The sequence below is a fragment of the Thunnus thynnus genome, chromosome 14, assembly GCF_963924715.1.
Source record: "Thunnus thynnus chromosome 14, fThuThy2.1, whole genome shotgun sequence".
Classification (NCBI taxonomy): Eukaryota; Metazoa; Chordata; class Actinopteri; order Scombriformes; family Scombridae; genus Thunnus; species Thunnus thynnus.
The window spans coordinates 28,491,579-28,514,960 of NC_089530.1; the positions used below are offsets into that span (position 1 = coordinate 28,491,579).

General features: G+C 40.7%; 1 protein-coding gene across 2 annotated transcripts in view; it reads left to right on the forward strand.

The window, feature by feature from the left end:
- LOC137197417 (spectrin beta chain, non-erythrocytic 1) overlaps positions 1–23,382 on the forward strand; it is a 132,735-nt gene that overhangs the window by 50,200 nt on the left and 59,153 nt on the right. Inside the window, exon 1 of one of the 2 annotated variants that reach the window (XM_067610820.1) lies at positions 4,114–5,152. The exons of the other annotated variant lie outside the window; for it this stretch is intronic. Within the exon in view, the coding sequence (XP_067466921.1) occupies positions 4,903–5,152 (250 nt within the window). The 5' untranslated portion in view covers positions 4,114–4,902. Of the gene's footprint in view, positions 1–4,113; positions 5,153–23,382 lie in introns of those variants that run through there. 2 annotated transcript variants of the gene reach the window in all.

The following is a 23,382-nucleotide window of genomic DNA, read 5'->3' on the forward strand; positions in this document are numbered from 1 at the left end:
GTTTTTTTTTTAATATATTTGTGAATGTGTGTGGTTTTAAAAACAGTGAAAAGAAGGAAAGTGAAAGTGAAGAAGCTTCTCTCTTCTTTTCTTTCTTCTCTTCGTCTTTTATTCAGTTTCTTTTTCTCTTTTATTATCATTCTTATTACATTTTGTATGGATTCTACTCTTCATCCTCTTGTTTTTCTTCCTTTTATAACATTTGACATATATCAGATCAGATGAACCTTATTGATCCCACAAAGGGAAATTAAACAAATGCAGATTCATTATAAACTAATAACTTAAAAAACTGGAATATTTTACACATTTTATACAGTCAGATGTATTTAATAAAGCTTATCTGTCAGCGTCAGACATATTAAACATATTTAAAGAAGTAAAAACAGGAAAACGCAGCTCGTCACCTCCTGAGGAATCAGACCTGTCTGTCCCTCCAACATGGCGGCGGTGGTGGCCCCCCCCCCTGTTGTTCCTGGTGTTTTGACCTCACAGGAATGTCTTTGTGTGGCCCGGACGGAGGGTGAGGCGGCGGCGGCGGCGGTGGCGGCGTGTTGGTGTGAAATTCACCACTGCAGCGACACAAGTTTGAGCCTTGAACGCACCACCAGCTCTGCACTGATGGGATACTTTTCACCCTGTAAATAAAGTGAACTGTTTCAGGAAGTGTTTCGTCCCCCCGAGGAGTCAGCTGGGATTAGTTTTATTCTTTAGTCTTCACACAACAACAACAACAACGACAGCAACGAAGGACAATAAGTGAAATAACTCAACATATGAAAACAAAGACAATCAAAAAGCTTCTAGAAGAGGAGCTCATGTCTTAATGTCAGCGGCTCTGACTGGGCTGCAGTGAGATGAATGGTGCGTTTGGTTCGTTGGCGGGGCAGCCCTGAGGGGTCGAGCCACGAGGAAGCCAGATGACGGGAGGAAACGCGGCGTGACGCTCGGACCCCGGGGGGGGGGGGGGAGCGGCGGGACAGAACGTGCTGTCATGTACAGATTATCAACAAGAACATAAAGAACCTCCCGAGTGTTTCTATCGGCTGCAGAGAAGCTCCATCCAGAAGATCCATCTGTTGTGTGTTTGATGTGACCTCTGACCTTCAACCTCCCCGCTGCTGTTTGCTTAGAAAGCTGTTTCTAGTTTGAGACGGCGTTTTTTTGAACAAATCAGGATTTCTTGTTAGAGTAGAAAGTCATGACTTGACCTCCGTTAACTAAAATAAAATAAAAAACTAATTAAAGTGCTGTTTTAAAAAGATTCATTTATTTGAAAGAAGACAACAACAGCAAACTACTAAAATGTTGTACAAGTCTGAATTTAATTTATAATCCATAATCTGGTAAAACAGACACATTTATAACGTTATACAGAAAGTCAGCAGAGAGGAAGTGAAACATGTTTCTGTGTAAATGACATCATGCTGAAGTGGTTTTAAAACCGTGTTAATCTGAACTATACTCTCACTTCAGTACCCAGATTACAATCTGCTCCCTCCAGTAAACTGATACCTGAGTAAACCGTCAGGTAAACCACAGACCTGGTTACAGTGATCTGGGTAGTAGATTAGAGAAAGCTGGTTTCCCCGGCGAGATTTCTCTCACATGTGTAAACGTAACCGCAGGTTTCTGTTCAGCTTTTTATAAGTGAGCAGCTGGTTGAGAGGAGAGATGCTTCCTCGTATTCTTCTTCTTCTGGTTTTCTGTTATTTATAAACTGTTACGTCAAACACGGTCAAAGCTCTAAAACTTGAACGTATGTAGAAACGCTGCCTGTAAGTCAAAAATCAGGGCTTCAACCTGCTCTGAACGCTTCGTTTGTGATGTTTTTTTCTACCTTGCTGACGAGCTGACGTCAGCTCGTCACTCATATAAACATCCGTCCATCCTATAGCCTTGGTTTCTAAGGCGGTTGCTAAGGTGGTTGCTAAGGTGTTTCCATGTGTTGTTCATGTTGTCCGTTCTCATATTTCAGATAAACACTATGAGCTAAGAGAGGCTAAAAAAAGCTCCATAGAGAGTTTTATCAGACTCTGAGTTCACATAATGATATTGATTATTGTTTTACTGGTGTAAATATTTATTTTTAGTAGCTTGCCCCCCAAAAACAGAGTCACATGCTGTCAGTATTTAAACTTTTTTTTTTTAAGTGTCTGACTTTCTGACTTTTTCTAAATGTTTCCGTGTGATATCTGTGAATGTGTTTCTGTAAAGATCTTCATCTGATGTCAAACTGAAACTTCATCATTTCAGAGAAAAAGGAGTCAGATTAAAGGAAGGTGTGTGTGTGACCTTTACTCTGCTTTTATCTGTGAATCATCCACTTTAGTCGATAAGTTTGTGTGTAAAAATGAAACAGAGTCTGGGTGGAGTTGGTGTCTTTTCTTAGTCAGAAGGTCAAAGGTCATGCTTGTGATAATGATGTTTTTGTATATTTTGGCCTGCTGGTGGCGCTAGAGGAAAAGGTCAAAGCATCACCAAAATTTGTTATGAATCATTATTGACATTTTTTTTCTTATTTTCATGTCGTCCGTGTTTTATTTTCATAGTTTAGTCTCAGTTATTTCAGGGTCACATGAATATTTGTTCCATGTATTGTCTTCGTGTCGTGACCTCTGACCTCTCTCACCTCCTCCTCGCTTTCGCCTTTTTGGTATTTTTCTGGCGTCTCCACCTTCTTCCTAAACCTGCAGATTTATGTGTGTGTGTGTGTGTGTGTGTGTGTGTGTGTGTGTGTGTTGATGGACAGCATGATCAAACAGGAAGTAGTGCTTGCAGGGGCTCAGACAGGAAGGACATCTACACAGCGGTCTCTAATATTAGTGCTCAGATAATTTCAGGATGTTTTGACGTCTGCATGTGAGAGATGAGCTCAGACACACACACACACACACACACATACACACACACACACACACACACACACTATCTCTCTTATGTTCTCTTTATTATATTTCATTGGCATGAAGACGTGGTGTTGCCACAGCGTCAGGATGAGTTAAATACAGCAGAAAGAACATTTTCACATGACGTTGCATCTCTTCTGCTTGTCTTTGTCTTTCAGTCATTTAGGAAACTGTGACGAGATGTTTTTCAACATTTTATGGAGAAAATGATTCACAGTTTGTCACATAAAGTTGAATAAATGTGACTCTTATATTAGTTTGGTTCAGATTTGGCTGCACATGAAGAAAGACGTCATATATTTCTAGAGTTTCTGCTTGTTTGAAATGTTTCCTTCTTAAATAATCAGTTTTTGAACCTGGAAGATGAAGAGCGTTTGTGTGTTTGACAGTTTTGTTTTCACTTTTTTATTTTTTAACTTTATTTATGTTCATATTTTTGTTTGTTTTTTGTTTTTTCTCCCTCATAAATTTTCCTCTCAAATCAAATATATTTACAACACCTTTAAAAAATAAATACATAGAATTAAACTTTAAGAAAGAGGAATAAAATATAATGCTGCATCTAACTTTTATGAATACAAGAGGTCTTATTGCAGCATAAATCTTAAAATCTGCAGTGATACTGATGTCATGACTCTCTCCTGTTTATAAAAGATTCATATTTATCTGTTAAGACAAGGAAACTCTTATTTATACATCAAATATACATAAAAAATACATAAAATAAAGGAATATTACTGGAAGAACAATTAAAATAGTTAAATAAAAACACTAAAGTGAGAGTAATACAATAACTATTAAAGCATCTCAAATTAAAATCAAGTAAACAAACATGTAAAAACATTATAAGCATTAAATAATCTAAGCACATAAACACACGTCCAGTAGTAAATGTGCATAAAGTGACTGCTGAGGTGTTAAAAGGGAATAAAGATAAATATAAATTTTCCTTTTCAGTCAAATTTGATCTTCAGTGTGAACAGAAACTCTCTCTCTCTCCCTCTTTCTTTCTCTCTCGCCCGCCCTCCTCCCACTCTGCCTCTTATGCTAACAAGTCCATGACATCACCAGTGAAAGCCAGGGCTGTGATTGGCTGCTGGGAGGAGTAGCCACTCCCGCGTGTCGTCCCCTCCCCCCTCTCCCCCCCTCCCTCCTCTCATCGGCTCTCCCTCCGTCTGAAAGGTGTTTTCAGTGTCTCAGAGACGCCGCCGCTGCTGCTCCAGCTGCACACCGGAGGACAAACCCACGCTTTCATTCTCTACCTCCCTCTCTCATCTCTCCATCTCTCCCCTCGGCTTCCTGCGCTTCACTGCGGGGCCCCCCCCCACCACCCCCCCCTCTATCTCTCTCTCTCTCTGTGCTGCTTCTTCAGGCGGATTAATGGATGCCTGAACGGAGGAAACTAAGGTGTGATATTTCTGAACAGAACGCTGCACAGATGGATGGATGGAGAGAAAACAGAAGCGTGATGCCACCGCCGTCGCCGCGGTGCGTCTGCTGAGCCAGCGATTTCTGCTTTCACGCTAGTGAGAGAGAGAAAGAGAGAGAGAGAGACTCTGCAGTTCACCTCTTATGTCTCTCACCTTCTCCATCGCTCAGTGCTGCTGTCTGATAGAAGAGAAGAATCTCTGTTGAGACAAACAGCTTCGTCTGGGATTATCTCTCTATAAATATTAGAAGCTGTTGTGTTGTTTGAAACTCAGGAACCTTAAAAACTTGAAAACTCAAGATTTTTTTTTTCTACTGGACAATTTTATCCTGTTGGAAACACAAGTCGAGCTTTACGCTGCTGCAGAGAAATTCATCCTGGTTCATTCTCTTGAAAGTTTACTCTACTGGAGCTTTTTCCACTTTGTGCTGTTGAAACTTGAGCATCATTACAAAGAAGCTTCTCCTGCTTTTATTAACTTGGAAATTTCTTGGCGGACTCTCTCCGATGCCTCTGTGGACTCATCTCCTTTAAATCTTTCATCGTCTCTTCTGGAGTTTCATCATGGAGCTTCAGAGCGCCACCAGCGGTCTCCCCGGCCCCCTCTCACCCGGCCCGCTCTCCTCTCCTACCTCGGATTACGCCGGCCCGCTCTCGCCGTCGGGCGGCCCCGGCCCGTCTCAGGGCGCGAGCCCGGGCCGGGGTCCCAGCCCGAGCCTCAGCCCCATCAGGGGACCCAGCCCCGGCCCCGGGTTCTCAGGCCAGGCCGCTTTCAACTACAACCAGCTGGAGGGAAGGTTCAAACAGCTTCAAGGTAAGACGGGAGCTCAGCCTGACAGGAAGCTGAGGCGTAGTTTTGGATGTCATGTACTTGCATCCTACAGTTAGTTTGCATTTTTATACTGGGAAGCATTGGTTTGTTTTCCAGACAGTCACATCAAGGGAGTGAAACACTAGAAAGAGCTTCATTTCCTGGAAGCAGCCACAGGAGGTCCACAGTCAGAGCCAGAAAATCTTCAAATAACTGCAGAATGAGAGCAGCTTTCTACACTTATGTTGCACAACGTCGCTCCCTGAAACTGAAGAGCGGAAAATATATTTCCAGAGAAAGAAAAAGCAGACAAACAGAAGCTGGAGAGCAGCTTTTTATCTCCTGTTGTTTTAGTCTTCAAGATGATTTATTATCAGTTTAATAATCACAAAAGTAACAAAACTGGATGTGAAGTTTGAAAAGAAACGACAGAAATCTACTTCGTTAGTTTATAAAGTTCAGTTTCATTGAAATCAGTTAAAAGTTTAAAAATATAATGACTTTATCTGCATCAGAGCCCCACCCTGCTTCACATTCACAGTCAGGCTGATAAAAAAAAAACACATGGATCAGTTGCACCGGAGGGGAGGGGGGGGGGGGGGGGGGTGTGGGGGTATTTAGTGCCTTGCTGAAGGGCAGGAGGAGGAGGAGGAGGAGGAGGAGGGAGACATTCTCTCAGATAGTTGTGATCCGTCCTCTCCGACCCGAGCAGGCGGGTCAATTAGTGGTCTAATCAGTCAGCGGGGTGTTGGCCGACTCTGTTTACAGTTAGTCATTCCTCACATTTTATTAACGTGGAATCAGGGAAAGTTTTTTTCTGATCTTGACAGTGATTTGCTCTGAAATCCTTCTGTATGACTGAAATAATCAACCAACAGTCAGACAATTAGTCGTTTTAGTTAAATGAACTTGTTGTTTTGTCATGGAAACGCCACCACCTGATTTTTTAAAGGTTTATTTACACAGCAGAGAATTAAAGCTTCTCACTCAGAGAGCTTCACAATACAACATAGAAACACCTCTGAGGAGGAGGAAACGAGTTTTAGCGATAAATGAAGACACATAAGTCTTTACAAGTGGTCACCGTTTCTGTTTACGATCAGTATCCACTTGACCTGACACTTATAATGTGAAATAAAGTCTTCTTGTTTAATCTTGAGCAATCATTGAAAACTGTTTCCTCATCGTATAAACACTGTAAAGTCTACTTGAACCCAGTCTGTAACTAAATCTCAATATTCTCAAAACTAGCATAAACTCTTTGTGACGGCAGTTTGTCTTTGACGTGACTCACAAATAAAAACACGTCAGAACGCGTAAAGAATCACAGAAGGTTCATTATATTGTCAGTTGAATCACTTTTAATCTTTTTCGCATCACAGATTATTGCAAAATCCAAAGACGACTCATCTGCTCTTCTTTAATGTACCTGATGAAGCTCTTAAAGACGCATCGATAAACTTTTCTCGGAGTGTTAAACTATCGACAGGCTGGATTTAGCTGAAGGTTAATGGACGTTCTGCTGCCCAGAAACCTTCAGTAGCGTCTAAAAGTAGCCGTCTGGCTCTCTGTCAGCTGAAGACGGAGCCAGCAGGCGGTTCGTGCTGCTGTAATCTGGGAGCTGTTAGATTCAGAAAACACTGAGATGACGTGTCGAGTCAATAAAACACCTCGGATATCTTCATAAAACGCCCAGAAGACGTTTCCTGGAGACTCTTCTGGTGTATAAACCAGCAGCGATGTTCCAACACAGACTGTAAAGGTTTTAATTATTGTTTGATGTCATCACAAGAGTTTTGACTTTGAGTTTGTGTTCTGTTGATCATCCAGTGTGTCATCTTTTAAGGATCATAAAGTATAAATGATGTGTTTTAGTGTCGAGATGCAGTCGGGTTTATATTTTGCTCTGCGGCTCTAAAGGATTATATTCCTCAAATCTCTCGTTTTGTCCCGACCAACAGTCCACAACCCAAAGATATTCAGTTTATTATCATAGAAGACTAAATAATAGAGACAATAATCACATATAAGAAGTCTGAACAAGAGACTTTTAGTTTTTCTTATTTATAAAATGACTCATAAATAGTTGTAATTTTCTGTTGATGGACTAATCATTACAGCTTTAATTTGAAAAGACTTTCTTCAGCTGACTAAACAACAATCCTTCCATATAAACACTCATAAAAACATATTTAACAGCTGTAGTTAATTAATTTATCAAAGGTTTCAAGTCTCCACGTTCAGATTGTGATGTTTTGAATATTTCAGTATTTTTCTCTTTTCCACCATCTTGAATATTTTTATGCTTTCATGTGTCACTTCACTAAATCAAACCTGCATGTAGAGGGTTTTCTCAGATCTGAATGTGTCTCTGAAGTATCCTTAAACCTTTTCGGAGGAGAAGTAGCTCTTCATCGCCGGCCTGAAGGAAACCCTGATGTCTCCTCGGAGGCCTTTTTAATCCTCAGATAACGTTCAGACAGATAAATCGGTCTGAGAGTTGTTTTTATGAGGGCGGGTAGTCGCAGCACACCGAGAGAGGATATAAATTCATGTGTCATCTCGTGTGGCTCAGGTGGTTTCGGAGCGGCGTCTCGCATCCTTTAAAAAGACAGCGGGTTCAAGTCCCAGCGGGGTGATGAATATGGAAGCGGTCGCTGATTATTGCTCCGCGGAGAGCTTCAGACACGCTGAAGACCGAAGGGAGCCGAGGAGCGGCGCTTCCTCCTCGCTCGCCGGAGGGGAGAGTATCGAGCGAACGTCCCTGGTTTAGAAATCAAGCAATTATGGAGGGAAACGAGTCATCAAATTGCTCACTGATGAGAGGTTTTTATCCCGAGCAGCAGCCTGTCGTTCAGACGGCTGGTAGCAGCAGCAGCAGGACGTCTGTCTGAGGATCAGTTTAAAGTTTTAGCTGTTTTATTCTTTATATTTTATTGCTGTTTTGTCTCTGAACTGCATTTATCACCTGTCACGACCTGGTTAGACCTGATCAATCAATCAACATCTATGGAAAGATGAATAGATAGATTGAGATATAGATAGATAAATAAATAGACATGTTTTTGGATTGATGAATGGATAAGATAGATAGATAGATAGATGGATGGATTGATAGTCTATATATATAAATTAAAATTTTACTGAATCGTGTCTCCTAGAAATCACGTTTATATATTAATAATTTGCAGCAGCACAAATGTTTTGGGGAAACATAATGACGCCAAAATTACGTTTTCAAACGCTGACAATGAACGCATCAGTCAACATAGTCCATTGTTTTGTTTCTGCCAGAATATCTGATGTTATATTACTATACCTGCATGTATTAACTCCAGTATTATTCATGTTTTTTATGGTTGTGTTCAGAGAAAGATCACCGTCTCTGTTGTTTAATACAGAAAAAAACGTCTGCAGCGACTTGAAGACACGACGTGTTAATTAACATTTAAGTGAAACCAGCGTCTGTCTAAACCTGAACGCACACAAGACTCAGAACATGAACCTCGCTCTCTGCTGTCAACGTCCACCATCCACCCCGACCTCTGACCTCTGACCTCTGACCTCTAACCTTCGACTTCAGTGAGACATATAAACGTAGCGTTGTCTTTGAAGGAAATCCAGGCAGAGATTAAATTTAACGTTGCAACATAATTATGAAACCGTTACGTCAAGGAGGCGGTTTGTTTACAGACGTAACGGATGTAAACAAACATTAACAAGCATCCTTTGTTTTGAAATGTGGGCGTCGCTTCGGTTCACATGATGATAATGAATCATGACTTTTAATATGACGATACGCGTGTGATTTGAAAAGACATTGATTAATCGTTCATTGATTGGCTGTTAAACCACATTAACCCCGCCTCCTGTGAGCTCACATCACACACACAAACAAACAAAGACACACACACACAGCTCACACACACGTGTAGCCATGCATACAAAACAAGACCATCATCATCCCTCACTGCTCTGCCATCATCATCCCCCCTCTCCTCTTCTGTTGTCCTGCAGCCAGCCAATCAGAGGGCATCGTAGTGGTTTGGGAGTCCCCGAGCTGTGTGTGTGTGTGTGTGTGTGTGTGTGTGAGAGGATTAATGTAGGGGAGGAGGGGTGTGTCTAACATGATCTGGAAGGCATGAAAACATCTAAACCACATTATCATCCCTTGTTCGGTTTTATGTCTTTCTCTCCGTCTCTTGTTTTACTTTAAAATCCTCATCCACTCGTTCTCCTCTTCTCCTCTTTCCTCTCCTCCTCCTCCTCCTCCTCTACCTCATCAATGTTTCATGAGCTTCTGCAGAGCGTCTGTCATTGCCCCGATCATCCCTCCCTCCATCCCTCCATCCCTCCCGCCATCCTCTTAGTGAAATTAAAGGAACCTTCAGCTGTCTCATCCTGATAAAACTCACACAAAGGAAACACTTCGCTCCCCCTCGTCCTCCATCTTTCACCAGTAGTGTTGAGTCCTCCGTGTGTGTGTGTGTGTGTGTGTGTGTGTGTGTGTGTGTGTGTGTGTGTGTGTGTGTGTGTGTGTCTACTCAGCATCTTTACACACACAAACTGCTGATACACTTATAGCACAAATAACAAAAAAAGAGCATTTTATGTCTGATGAGGCTTTTTAACTGTAGTGAGCAGTTAAAGGTTTAACTCCGTAACTCCTGATTGATCATTTCAAGTGTTTTTCTGGATGTCCAGCATGTTTCTCAGCTGATACCAGCAAAAAGATGCACCTATGATGCTTAGTTACATTAACACTGTATGTTCACATCGTCTGACGCAACATCTTTCTTGTAACATCCGAGTGTTTCCAAATAAACGTGCAAGATTTTCACATTTTTTTAAATTAATTTGTCTATTTCAGTAAAGTTCTGTTAGTTTTGTCAGTTGAATTGATGCCTCAGACTAACGCAGGCTGACAGGCTGTAAACTTTTAACGGTCTTAAAAACAAGCTTGACACATAACTGTGATGAAAACGGAGGAAAGAAGCGCAGAGCGGCTCTGTTTCCTGCCAGATCTCCATGGCGACGGAGGTCACATGGCTCAGATCCTATCAGATTCTTCGTATATGTTTATCTATAATATCTATAATTTATCTGTATTTCTGTCATCCTGTTTGTCCGCGCTGCGTTTCTGTTATTTATTCTGTTGTTACTGAACTAAAACCGCTGTGTTGAAGAAAAGAACATCAGTCTGAATACACACATATCAGCACAACCTCTCCTTTACAAAGACGGCAGCTTCTCTGTGATCTGCTCAGGATCAGCATCAGTGAATCCACTTTAACATCAGATCCTCAAGACTTCAGACTTTTTCACTGTTAAAAGTAAGACAGTTGATCTTTTCACAGCTACTGGCTCACCAATGATTACATAAATGTAGAAAAACATCCCAAAGGGCTTAAAAAATGAAAATAAATTGTACCAACTTGCTTCCACAGCCTTGAAACAATAAACCAGTGTCAAAAGCAGATTTAGTAAAGACTGAAGCTGAAGCCTTTCTCTTCTTCTTACAACATTTATAAGCAGACGTCCCGTCACAGAAAGCGTTTTGCTTCGTTCCAGTCATGTTTGTATGTTATAAAGACGCATCAGGAGACTCTCTGTTGAATGTAAGAAGTTCGTGTGTCTTCATACGGGGCTGCAGCTAACGATTATTTATGTTGTTTGGGTCATAAAATGTCAAAAAATGGTAAAAAAAAACATCAATAACTGTTTCTCAAAGCCTGAAGTGAAGCGCTCAGATATCCTGACATTCAGTTTATCAGAAAATATTCACATTTTAGAAACTTGAATCAGAGAATTTGGACATTTTTTGTCTCTTAATCGATTCTAAGAATAGATGTTGATTCATTTAATGGTCGTTGCAGCTCTGCTCTCATGTTTTCTTTCTACTTGATAAAATGAATCCAACATGAAAACAAAGAAATATGAGAGTTATATTTAAAAAAAATAGTGTTACGAGTCTTTAACTTCATATTATTGGTCTCAGATTTCTTGGATTCACATTGATGAAAACACCTGAAAGGTCGACGGTTTGGAGTCTTAGCGAAGGTGGAGTCAGCAGTATCAGTTACAGAGAGAGAGAGGGGGGGTCGGGGGGGTCGGGGGGGGTAAGAATGGTGTTATTGTTAAGTGTTCAGGCTGAAGGTGACATGTCTAAGTGTTCCAGGAAGGAGCTGTGTGTTTCCAGACCAGTGTGTGTGTGTGTGTGTGTGTGTGTGTGAGACAGTCTGAGGAAGAACAGGGAAGCAATTTCCCTGCAGGGATCAATAAGGTTTTTCTAATTCTGAGTCTGAAAACACTGTGTGTGTGTGTGTGTGTGTGTGTGTGTGTGTGTGTGTGTGTGTTGTGTGTTGTGTGTCACGTCGCCTCGTTCCACACGCAGCTTTGCAGGATGAAAGAGCTCTTTGATGGGGACGCTCCACTGAGCATGCTCACAACAGCGGAGGGGGGGCGGGGCATATCTGAGCCCACAGAGAGAGAGAGAGAGAGAGAGAGAGAAAAACAAAGTGGAAGCTAAAAATAAACTTCAACATAATAATTAAGTGTGTGTGTTTGTGTAGGTAGGTGTGTGTGTGTGTGTGTGTGTGTGTGTGTGTGTTTCAGGTTATCAGCTGCACAGGATGAACATAAAAAAAAAAGGAGGAGTTCACTTTAACCACAAACCACTGAGATCACTGGTTTATAACTGTAGTTTAGAGGCTTTTAATCAGTCTTTTAGTGCTTTTTACACCTTATCAATGGAAGGGATTACGGAGGATTTTAACGTCTCGTCTCGTTGGCCGATATTAAACCTTCAACTTTGAGTCCGTTTAGTGAAACGTGTGATCGTCTCTGATGCCGAATGTCCTGATGTTTGTTTTTCTTTCTCTCTTGCAAAAGAGATCTTTATCTAAACCAGAATACCTGATTAACTGAAGGTTATATAAATGTATTTGGGGAACAAAATGATCTTAATCGTACATTTTGCTCGAGGCCGACCGGAGATTAATACGTCTCTGAAAGTGATTTTTATGATTAGTTAATCACAGCTGAAAGCTCAGGCTGGTATTTAACAGATTTAGTGTCACACTCCTGTAACAGTGAAGGACTTATGATGGACAGTTTTTAAATAAAGGATCAATATTAATGCATACGCTGGTGATGATGATGATGATGATGATGATAATGAAGATTATTTACATAGCACTTGTTAAAATCAGCAAGTGCTTTACAAGAGCAAACATTAAAGGAAAGAAAAACAGGATTAAACACTTTAAATCTCCACATATATATATATTAAATTATATAGTAAAAAAAAATAAAAATAAGAAAAAATATGAAAAAATAAACAAAAAACAAGTAGAAATTAAATAATAAAAAAATCTATACAAAAAAATCTAAAAAATCTATCCATGTATGTTTTTTTTCTTTCTCTCTTTAATTATGTTTATTATTATGTCTAATTGTAGCACTTCAATATTTTAACCATGTAAAACACTTTGTAACTTTGTTTTAAAAACTACTGTATAATAAAGTTTATTATTATTATTATTATTAATATATAGCCTTACAGTAAAACTGAGTTTTCCAGAGCGACTAGAATAGAAGAAACAGACATTTTTGGGCAGGTGATGTCATAACAGTGATGATGATGTAACAGGCTGTGACATCACAATGAAAGTGAATCTGAAGTCATCTAATCTAAAATGCTACGTGGTCGTGTTACATATATATTTTGCGTAGAAAGTGTTTACGATGCTGAATTCTTTGTAGGTGTGTGTGAGCTGATGAAATGAACTCAGTGATTCTCTGCAGAGTTATTAGTTAATGACGGATGTCTGTGTAACTGTTGCACTCTGACGCTGTTTCATTAGCAGTACGGTGACACACACACACACACACACACACACACACAGAGACAGTGTGTGTTTTCTTTTCTCAGCACTGAGGAATTTCAGCCATGTTAACACGGCAACTGTAATGAAGAAAAGTTGATTTATATCGACATCGTTCGGTTTCCTGCCAGCCGGCCGACGGCGGAGACGAACTGACAGCTTTATAAATCTTTTTTTCATTCTGACAGTGATGCTGAAAAGGCCGGTTTGAGTCTGTTGATGAGTTCAGAAAAGATGCGTGAAGAGAAAGAGGAAAAAAAAAAAGGAGGGAGGAAGAAGAAGGCATGAGGAGTCTTTATTCAACTGTCAGAGTGTGTGAAGGGAACAGCAGGTCACACACACACACACACACACACACACACACACACACACACGCACACACACACACACGCTTGAATCTTGTGTGTCTTTGCACCTTTAAAACAGTTGATATGAAAATGAGAGTGAGATGAAACTAAAAGATTTGACTCGAGCAGGTGTGAGACGGTTAAAGAAATATGAGTGTGTGTGTGTGTGTGTGAGATCTTATCTCACGTCTCGGTGGTGTTTTGTAATGACCTGCTGTAGGAATGTAAATGTTAAATGGGCTTGGCTGCTGCTTTGTGTGTATGTGTGTTTCTTTGAAGGACGTATTAATGTGTAACTGTTTATTGGGAGCAGCAGAGAGTTTAGTGAGTTGCTGCCTTCAAGAGCTGCAACTACAGATTAGTTGTTTAGTCTATAAAATATCAATTATAGTGTCCCAAAGCACAAGACACGACAACCTAAAATGTCTTGTTTTGTCCCAGATATTCAGTTTACTGTCATGAAGACTAAAGAAACCAGAAAATATTCACATTTAAGAAGCTTTGACTAAAAAATTTTGGCATTTTTCCTTAAAAAAATGACCCAAAACAATTACTCAACCATCCAGAATGTTGCTAGTTAATTTTCTGTCGATCAACTAATCAATAAATTGACTAATTGCAGGTCTAGAGCCCACTGGTGTTGTGTATGTGTGTTAATTTGTGAAGGAATCTTGGTTCAGTTCAGGTTGTTTTTACATTTTTGATAAGGATGCCAATCAGGATGCCAGTTTGTGTTTGAGGCTTATTTTGCTGTCACTGACTTTACAAGATTCGTTAAGTCAGTCAAACTTCCACACTGGAAGGACTTTGGATCTGGATTAAGGTTTGTCTTCACCTGCGCTAATCCCGATCCAAAGTCCCAGACCAAGGTTGATCTCTCTCCTGAGGGATGCACCGTGTGACCCTGAGCCATTCCCGTCCTTATTAACCACATTTAGCTCGCCGGGACGCCGGCGTCAGCTAGTTGGCCCTTTCTCCCTTCCTTGTGCTTTTCGCTTTAATTAGGAAGTCCTCGTGTTTACAGCAGTACGGTGTCTCCAAAAGTTCCTTTTTTTGGAAATCCGCCTGGACCTTTTTCATGAAGGAAACACTGTAGAAGTGTCACACTGTGTGCTGTCAAGGATTCACTGGTGTCGTGTTAACTCTTTACAGATAGCAGGCAGTTATTCAGAGTACTTTATGTCTCACCTCAAGTGTTTCTGACACTTTCATGAGAAGCTTATTTATGTGTACAGTCACTGTGGTTCAAGGAGCTGCAGCCAATTTAATTTGTCATTTTAGATTTTGCTCCAAAAACAGGGCTGGTTGTGTGTTTATGAGACGAGCTGTCAGCTGTTTCTGACCAGTGAAATATAAGCAGTATGTGTTTGCTGCAACCTGAGAGTCTCTGATCTTAATTATGTAAGAAACTTAAGGAATCACATGAACAAACAGCTGATTAATGTGTCTGTGAAATAAAGATAAACCTGAAAACAAGCAGCATTAACAGGAAAATTACAACAAGATAAGTTATTTTGTCAAAATATCAAGGTCAGAACATGAACTGCGTGTTCTTTTTTCACTTCTTTCCGTCATGAGTTACAAATTAAACCGTATTATTCAAGAACATAATTCAAGCGGCATTAAGTTTCCTTCAAAGCGTATTTGCTGTTGCAGCTTATTAAGTATATAAACCTCATTTCTAGGAGACGGTGTTGCATTCAGGGACATTCAGAGACGCTTTAACTGAATCAGTTAACTTGTAGTTTGCATCTGAAGACTTTTGACACTCGACGTGAGGACTCGACCCAAATAACTGCGAGACACTTCTGACTGGGAAATGACGCAGAGTTAACGGGACATATGGGACCAGTCTGATAATCAGTCGGTCAGTGTGTTCAGCAGACGGCTCTCAATAGTCCTCTGTTCCTAATTCTGGCTCCCTTTCTCTGCTGGGAATACACACACACACACACACACACACACACACACAGCGTCTCATTCACACCCAATCATTTAGGTCGACTCTGCTCTCTTATTTCAAACATTACCAGAGAGGTCAGTGTGACAGGCTCAATATTGTGTGCTGTGATTGGTTGAAAGAGTCTGCCAGCGGGGTCACTTAGAGTTTTTTATTTGTGGTAAATGGATTTTATTCGGCATCTTTATTCCTGATTTTAATGCGACGTCCCGTAACTCTCAGTTCTTTCTCTCTTCTACAGTTTGGATCAACATGAAACTTTCCTGTTGAATCATCACAACAAAAGATGAACTCAGACAACTTTATTTATCCTGAAAGGGCAATTCAGTTTAGCAGTGTACCCAGATGATGCATAAGAAAACAAACAAACAAATAAGAGACAGATCTATGCCAGGACACAGGTACTCACAGACATGTAAATAAATGAACAACAAATAGATACATAATAAATAAGTAAAATCCAATAACAAGCCCCAGAATGATTAGTTGAGACAATAAAACTCCACGAGTATGTAAATATTATTCATTCCACATACTGCTATCAAGGTTTAACAGCCTGATGGCAGAAGGAATGAAAGCGGCGTTGTAAAATGACGGCCTGAGGGCGTTAAAATGAAGTCGGAGGACAGGATGTGGTCGGGTTGGGAAACTATTCCCAGTGCTTTTTTGACCACCTGCCTCTCCCACAGAGGAGAACCTGAGTCTCTTTGCTGGATACCAATAATCTTAGAACAGACCTTCACAATGTTGTAGAGGTTTTGATAAATAGTCGAAGCTACACGTCTTTTAAGTTAACTTCGATTCCCAAGATACATTTCAGCAAGAAACATCCAATCACTGAGCTTAAAATTTGATCACGTGGGGAAACTCAACTGGGCCACTTTTGAGAGAATTCGGCAACTCCAGCACCGCGTTTTATGTCCAAAAACGAAGCGTTTTGAACTCATTGGCGCTCTGATTTGTGAAGAGCTTTAACAATTAATCAATTAGTCAATCGACAGAAACTTAATTGGGAACTATTTTAATGATCAAATAATCGTTTTAGGCATTTTTTTTAAGGAAGAATGCTCAACGATCGCTTGTTGCAGCTTCTCCTATGTGAGGGTTTGAAACTTTAAGATAATTAACTGAATATTTTTGGATTTCGGACTGTTGATCAGACAAAACAAGACATGGGAAGGTGTCACTCAGGCTCTAAAACATTTTTTCACCAATTTCTGAGATTTTATAGACAAAACAACTGATAAACTGACAAAATAATTGGCAGATTAATCCATAATAAAAATAATCGTTAGCTGCAGACATAGATTTGCACCTCTGTCTGGCTTCAACAGCAGCTGAGGCTCATGGGTATTGTAGTATTCATAGCCTTCCACCAAAATCACAGAAATTAAATTAATATTAATTAAAACTGGTGGTCAGAATATAAACCTACAGGATCGTCCTTAGTGTCTGTGTTCAGTTAATATCAGAGTTGTTGCTGATTAACTTTCCGATGATCGACTAATCGTTTCAGCTCCGGATCAACACTGCCTGTCTTTATTCAGAGTAGAGAACAAACTGTTTACATTAGACTCTTTACTTCTGCAGTGAGAATATGTAGAAGCAGTTGTTACACACACACACACACACACACACACACACACACACACACACACACACACAGTAAGGGTAATATTTGGAGGCCTCCCTGTTTCTCCTGTGGGAGATCAGGAATGCTTGAATCCTGGAATTGCAAAACTGGAAGTGTGTATTTTGATAAGGTTATATGATCGTGTGTGTGTGTGTGTGTGTGTGTGTGTGTGTGTGTGTTTGGATAATGTCATACGATCCGCCGTGAATGGCTCAGAGTTGGGTTGGATTTGGGGAAACACTACAGACATGGGAGACTGAACAGAGGCCTGTGTGTGTGTGTGTGTGTGTGTGTGTGTGTGTGTGTATATTAGTGGAAACAGATGTCTGATATGTAGGAGTCCACAGTCTTGTTCTCCTCCTCCTCCTCCACTTCTTCTTCTTCTTCTTCTTCTTCTCTCTCTGACACTCATCAGAGGACAGTTGTGACCTGCAGACCAGACGGACTTTAACTAAAGTTTAGATCAAACTAACAGACGCCGTCTAAATTAATCTGTTACACAAATCTGTTTAGCTCTTGACTATCTTAAGTAGGACTAATTTGCCATGAATTGTGGGTACATTTAGATTTTTTTCCCCCCTTTTAGCAGAACATTTTGCCTTCTGGAAGAACAGTCACAAGGACGTTTTACTGTGAAATTCAGCAAAAATCCAGTAGCGTAAAAGACGTTAAGCAGGACGGGTTCACAAGTGTGTCTTAAAACAAACAGTCAGGAGCTCAAATGAACAGTGAAACATGTTTTTCTTGTTGTAATCAGTCCTCCTACTGGGTAAAAATGTATGTAAAAGTTTATGTGAAGCTAATATGAAGCTTCAAATGAGTCAAATCAAGTAGATATCTTTCAACATTACAGTCTTTTTAGAGCCAAAGTCCCTCTTTACTTACTTTGAATATTCAGTGTATGCTGCAGGCTCATTATTAATTAATCTGTTGATTGTTTTTTCAATTAAATTATTAGTTATTTGGTCTATAAAATGTCAGAAAATGGTGAAAAACGTTGATCACAGCTGAGCCCAGGATGACGTCTTCACACGTCTTGTTTTGTCCCGACTAGCCTAAAGATTTACTGTCAAAGAGAAGTAAAGAAACCTGTCGCTCCTTTTTTTATTAGGAAATGACATCATTTCAGTTGGCAGCTTCTGTTTTAGTTTTATTATTTTATTTTGTTTTATTTTGACATGGCGGATGACATGTCATCATTTGTCATAGTTAATCTTGACCTTCTTAACCTTTTTTTTCATTTTCCAGATTTATAGGAAGTGTGTGTGTGTGTGTGTGTGTGTGTGTGTGTGCTTGCCAGCGCATGTTAACACTTACACAGAACCAAGTATTAGTCATTACTGGATGAGGGAGGAAACAGTGAAAGCATAACTAACTGCTCAGAAATGTCCTGAAAATCCCCCACCAACACACACCCACACCCACCCCACACACACACACACACACACACACCACACACACACACATGCCAAACACACACACACACATGCATATGATGAATGTGTTCAGTAGGTGTCAAGCTGCTCTGGATGATAACAAATTAAAGATTTATTCCTGACCTAAATCACATTATCACGCAGTGTTTCTGGACTTTATCTGAGTGTGTGTGTGAGTTAGTGTGTGTGTGTGTGTGTGTGTGAGTTAGTGTGTGTGTGTGGGTGGGTGGGTGTTCAGTCAGCACCCAGGGGAACACAGCTGTGGAGTGATGTCTTTGTGTGTGTGTGTGTTTTTGTTAAAATGTCATTTTTAGTATCTGCTGTCCTCGGGGAGGGTTTTTGTGCCCTGAGTCGAGGCTCTCAGGCAGAGTCCGGCCTCCAGTGACGACCCTGACCTCGACCTTCTTCACCTAATCTATACATGTAAAGAAGCTGATTGGTGGAGCCGGTTTGTTTCGGACGCAGCTGAGGGGAGGATCTCTGCCTGGAGGCTAAATTCAGGGCACAAACATTAATTTTTCAGTTTAAGGGTTGAAAAAGAGATGGTGTCTCTTCTTCTTCTTCTTCTGTCTTTTCAGAAATGTCCAAACTGCTGCTGGTTCATGTGTCTTGGTCTTTTTTGTCTTATTCTTTGTTGCTCTTACTTTTACTCACTTCCTCTCTTGTCCTTTTCTTTCCTCCCTTGTTCCCTTTTCTCCTCGTCTTTCCTTTCCTCTTTCTCTTCTCGTTACTCTCTTGTTCTTTCCTCACCTTTCTTTAGCTTTCCCTGCCTTTCCTCTTTCATTTCATCCCTTGTTCCTATTCGCATTTCATTTCCTTTCCTTTCCTTCTTTCCTTTCCTTCCTTATTCTTATTCTTTCCTTTACTTTCTTCTTCTTCTTTCTCCTTGTTAGTTCTTGTTTCTTCTTCTTCTTGTTTATTTCCTGTCCCTCTCATTTCCTGTTTTTTTTTTTTTACATTATTTCTCCAACTTTTTGGAGGTCTGAAGGAAAACAATGATTATCATTATTATTATTATTATTATTATTATTATTTTATATTTGTGAATTGAGATGTTCCAGTGACGAGCTGAAACGTCCTCATCTAACCTCAGAAACCACACCAGTCCGACCAGCATGTGTTTACATCAGTGCAGTTGTGTCCAGGTGTGTGTGTGTGTCTGTGTGCGTGTGTGTGTGTGTGTGTGTGTCTGTGTGTGTGTGTGTGTGTGTGTGTGTGTGTGTGTGTGTGTGTTGGACCCGTCTCTGAACTTTGTCATGAATTCTTGGCATATCAACGACCTTGACTTCCCATGAGCCGTTACAATTGTTCTTTCTTGTTTGTGTGTGTGTGTGATACATTCTCACAATGATACGAGCAGCGATGAACCTCACATGATGTTGTTCAGGCTGCACATTCCTCCCTATTGTGTAAAAACTGTGTGTGTGTGTGTGTGTGTGAGAGTGTGTTTGTGTGTGTTTGTGTGTGTGTGTGTGTGAGAGAGAGTGTGATTCTCATTTAAAGTGGGTGGAGACATTGATTTTTTTTGGCCCCCATAGAGACAAACAAGGCCACACCCACGTCTGGTTTGTGTGTTTGTGTCAGTGTGTTTCCTCGGGCTCAGGTTAAGGTCACCTCTAATTGTTTGTGTGTGTGTGTGTGTGTGTGTGTGTTACTGACCCACACACTGACTCCCCATCAATACATCACTGTCTCTTCTAGCTCTAATGAAACACACACACACACACACTCTGCTGTGTCCTGTGGATTCAGCACAATCCGTAAAGGCAGAAAAGGTAATTGAAGCCGTTGACATTGAATTCTGCTTCGCTGTGTGTGTGTATGTGTGTGTGTGTGTGTGTGTGTGTGTATTTGTGTAGCTTAGCATTAGCAGGTCAAATCTATATACTTTACTGCTCAATTAACAGTTACTTTAAACTACTTCTGCAGCTTTAATTCACAATTATTTTCACCATTTATTCTAATAAAGCAACTAAAATGATTAATTTGAACTAACCAGAGCCACCATGCAGTCATTAATGTTCACAACAAGCCAAATTGTTACCAGTAATTATCTATTTTAGCTTCTATGATTATGATCAAACTCAGTAACTATTGATCCAGCACCAACACACACACACACACATGCGCACACACACGGGTGTAGTCGGGCAGTTTGTCTATGTGTGTTGGTGTAAACATGTTTTCCTGCTGGGACTAGCATCTGCTTTATTTTTCAGCCCAGGAAAGGGAAGTCCCAACACACACACACACGCATGCATGCACACATGCACACGCACGCACACACACACACGCACGCACGCACACACATACATGCACACATGCACACACACAGACCAAATAGCATGAACTGGACAAACTCCCCTGCGTGCATAAAACAGAGGAGGAAGCATGAAGATGGAGATAAGACACACTGCCCAGACTGGCCCTGCACAACAGATAACACACACACACACACACACATAGATATCAGCCCACCTCAACACATAAGATATTAATAATAATGATAAACCAGAGGCGCTTCACAAAATACAATAACATACAATATATAGAAGCAAAGATAACGAAACAGGGAAATAAAACATTTATAAGATTGACATACATGGAAATGAGAAGGATTTCAAGAAGTGGTCAAAGATAGAGAGATAAACTCTGCGGTTCTCACATCCTCTATATTAAGATTTCACTTATAAATTTCACTGTTACCACAATAAAACAACAGCTGCTTATGTGACAAAATAACAATTTCTCTAAGGTTTATTGCTGAAAATGTGCCGTTTACCTCTCAGACGCTGCACGTGTTCACTCTACAAATGAAACTACAGAATATTTGTCAGTGTTTTTGAGAAGAGTGATTCATTCTTTCTTGACTTTTACAAGAATGATTCATGTGGCTGGTTTCTGGTTTGTCATCTGTGTGGTTGAGGTTTTCGGTTGAGGCTTGAAAACTTAAGTTTCTATATTTCGAGTCAGAGACGAGTCGTGTTGATTTTAAAGCTTCCAGTCTGAAGCTGCTTTGTTTAAAACAGTATCTTGCAAATCATTTGTTTTGTTCTTGGTAAACATAGTTGGCCCTTCCCAGCGTTCCCGGTAAAATCATTTTAGATTTTAAAATAGATTTTAGAAAGTCTGGACAACAAAAAAACACATGAAATGTGATTTTTTTTTTACAAATTGGATCCAAACCGCATGTGGAGGTGGTTTGAAATGCAGATGCGTCTCAGTCCGGACGCTCAAACCATAGACTGTATAAAAATATGGACGTCGTTACCGCGAGGTCACCCGTTGGTTTCTGAAGAGCAGTTTTGAGCCGCTCCGGCCGTCGCCATCTTGGCAGTGCGTGACGCTGCCTAACTCCCGGCCAATCAAAAATGGACAAAGAGGCGGGCCGAATGGCTGAAACAAACCACCTAGCAGCTGGCGGACCTGTCACTCAAAGCAGCCATGTCCTTCATTATGCAGAACTTTACGGCTTAATAACATTTAAACGGGTGAGTTATAACATGGGGGTTTATGGGGAATGACTCACTGTTGGAGCCTCAAGTGGCCATTCAAGGAACTGCAGTTTTTGGCACTTCCGTATTGACTTCATTTTACAGCCCCGGAGGTTACCGCTTGGCTCAAATCAGAAGTGTCTTTTGCATCACTCGCAGTGCGACACAATGAGGATGTTAAACCCAGAGTGATGAAGTGCAGCAGAATCATGCTGCTACTAGCGGAGCAGCATGGACGACCACACAGAGGACAACAGCCTGTGGACAGACGCTGAAAGAAACCGCCTGCTGGCACTTTTGGTGGCGGAGAGGGAAGGGGAGGGAAGGGTAGGGGGGAGGGAAGGGTGGGGGGGGGGCGGCTGATTCGCTTGAAGGAACCTACAGGAACAAGCTTCCGTGTTGGAAAGCCATGTCACTACCAAACATAGTTACTGACGCCTGTGTTGTTACCACAGCAACCAGTGCAGATAGATCGGTGATGTCTGGACACACAAATCTGATCCGATCACTCACAAATAACAGAGCGGACATCTGACTTAAAGATCTGATCTGAGAAACAAATCTGATTCTCCTGCAGTCTGAATGAAGCCAAAGACTGACAGACTCACATCTCTGCTTTTAAAATGTCATCTCCAGAAAAAAAAGTTATTTTTTATAGAGTTGCAGCTTTCATATTTCATCACTGCAGCCAGAAGGAACATATTTGAACTAATGAACCAGCTGATAGAAACATACAGCTCCTCCGTCTCCGTCCGGTCGTGGATGTTTCTTCCTCTCAGACATCATCACGGCCGCCGTCCGCCGTCTCCCAGCAGCTCCAGTTTGATATCAGAAAGTCGCCACAGTGTGTTTGTGCTGCTGAGTGATAAAACTGCTGAAGGCCGGTCGACACTGACGCTATTGTCCCGCAGCGAGCTAACACACACACACACACACACACACACACACACACACACTCTCAAGGTCATGAATTTGTAGGAATGTTTGTTTGCATGTATAAAACAGTCAGTGGTTCTTATCTTATTATTGTGTGTGTGTGTGTGTGTGTGTATGTGTGTGTGTGTGTGCTGCAGTTAGTCCAGTTTCCTTCCAGAGGGCAAACAAAGTTTATGCAGAGATCATGCACTCTCTGACTCTCTCTCTGAGTTTGTGCGGATGTGTGTGTGTGTGTGTGTGTGTGTGTGTGTGTGTGTGTGTGTGTGTGTGTGTGTGTCAGGATGTTCATCTCTGGCTGTTTGAAAGGCTGCAACTAAAGATTATTTTCATTATCGATTCATCTGTCAACTATTATCCTTTTAATATTATATTTATATTCACTATAGTAGTGAAAAATGTCCCTTTATTATTTCACAAAGGCAAAAGTGATTTATTCAGATGACTTATTATTTCTGACTAACAGTCCAAAACAAAGATATTCATCTTCCAGTGATATAAAACAGAGAAATGTTCACATTTTAGAATCTGGAACCAGATGATT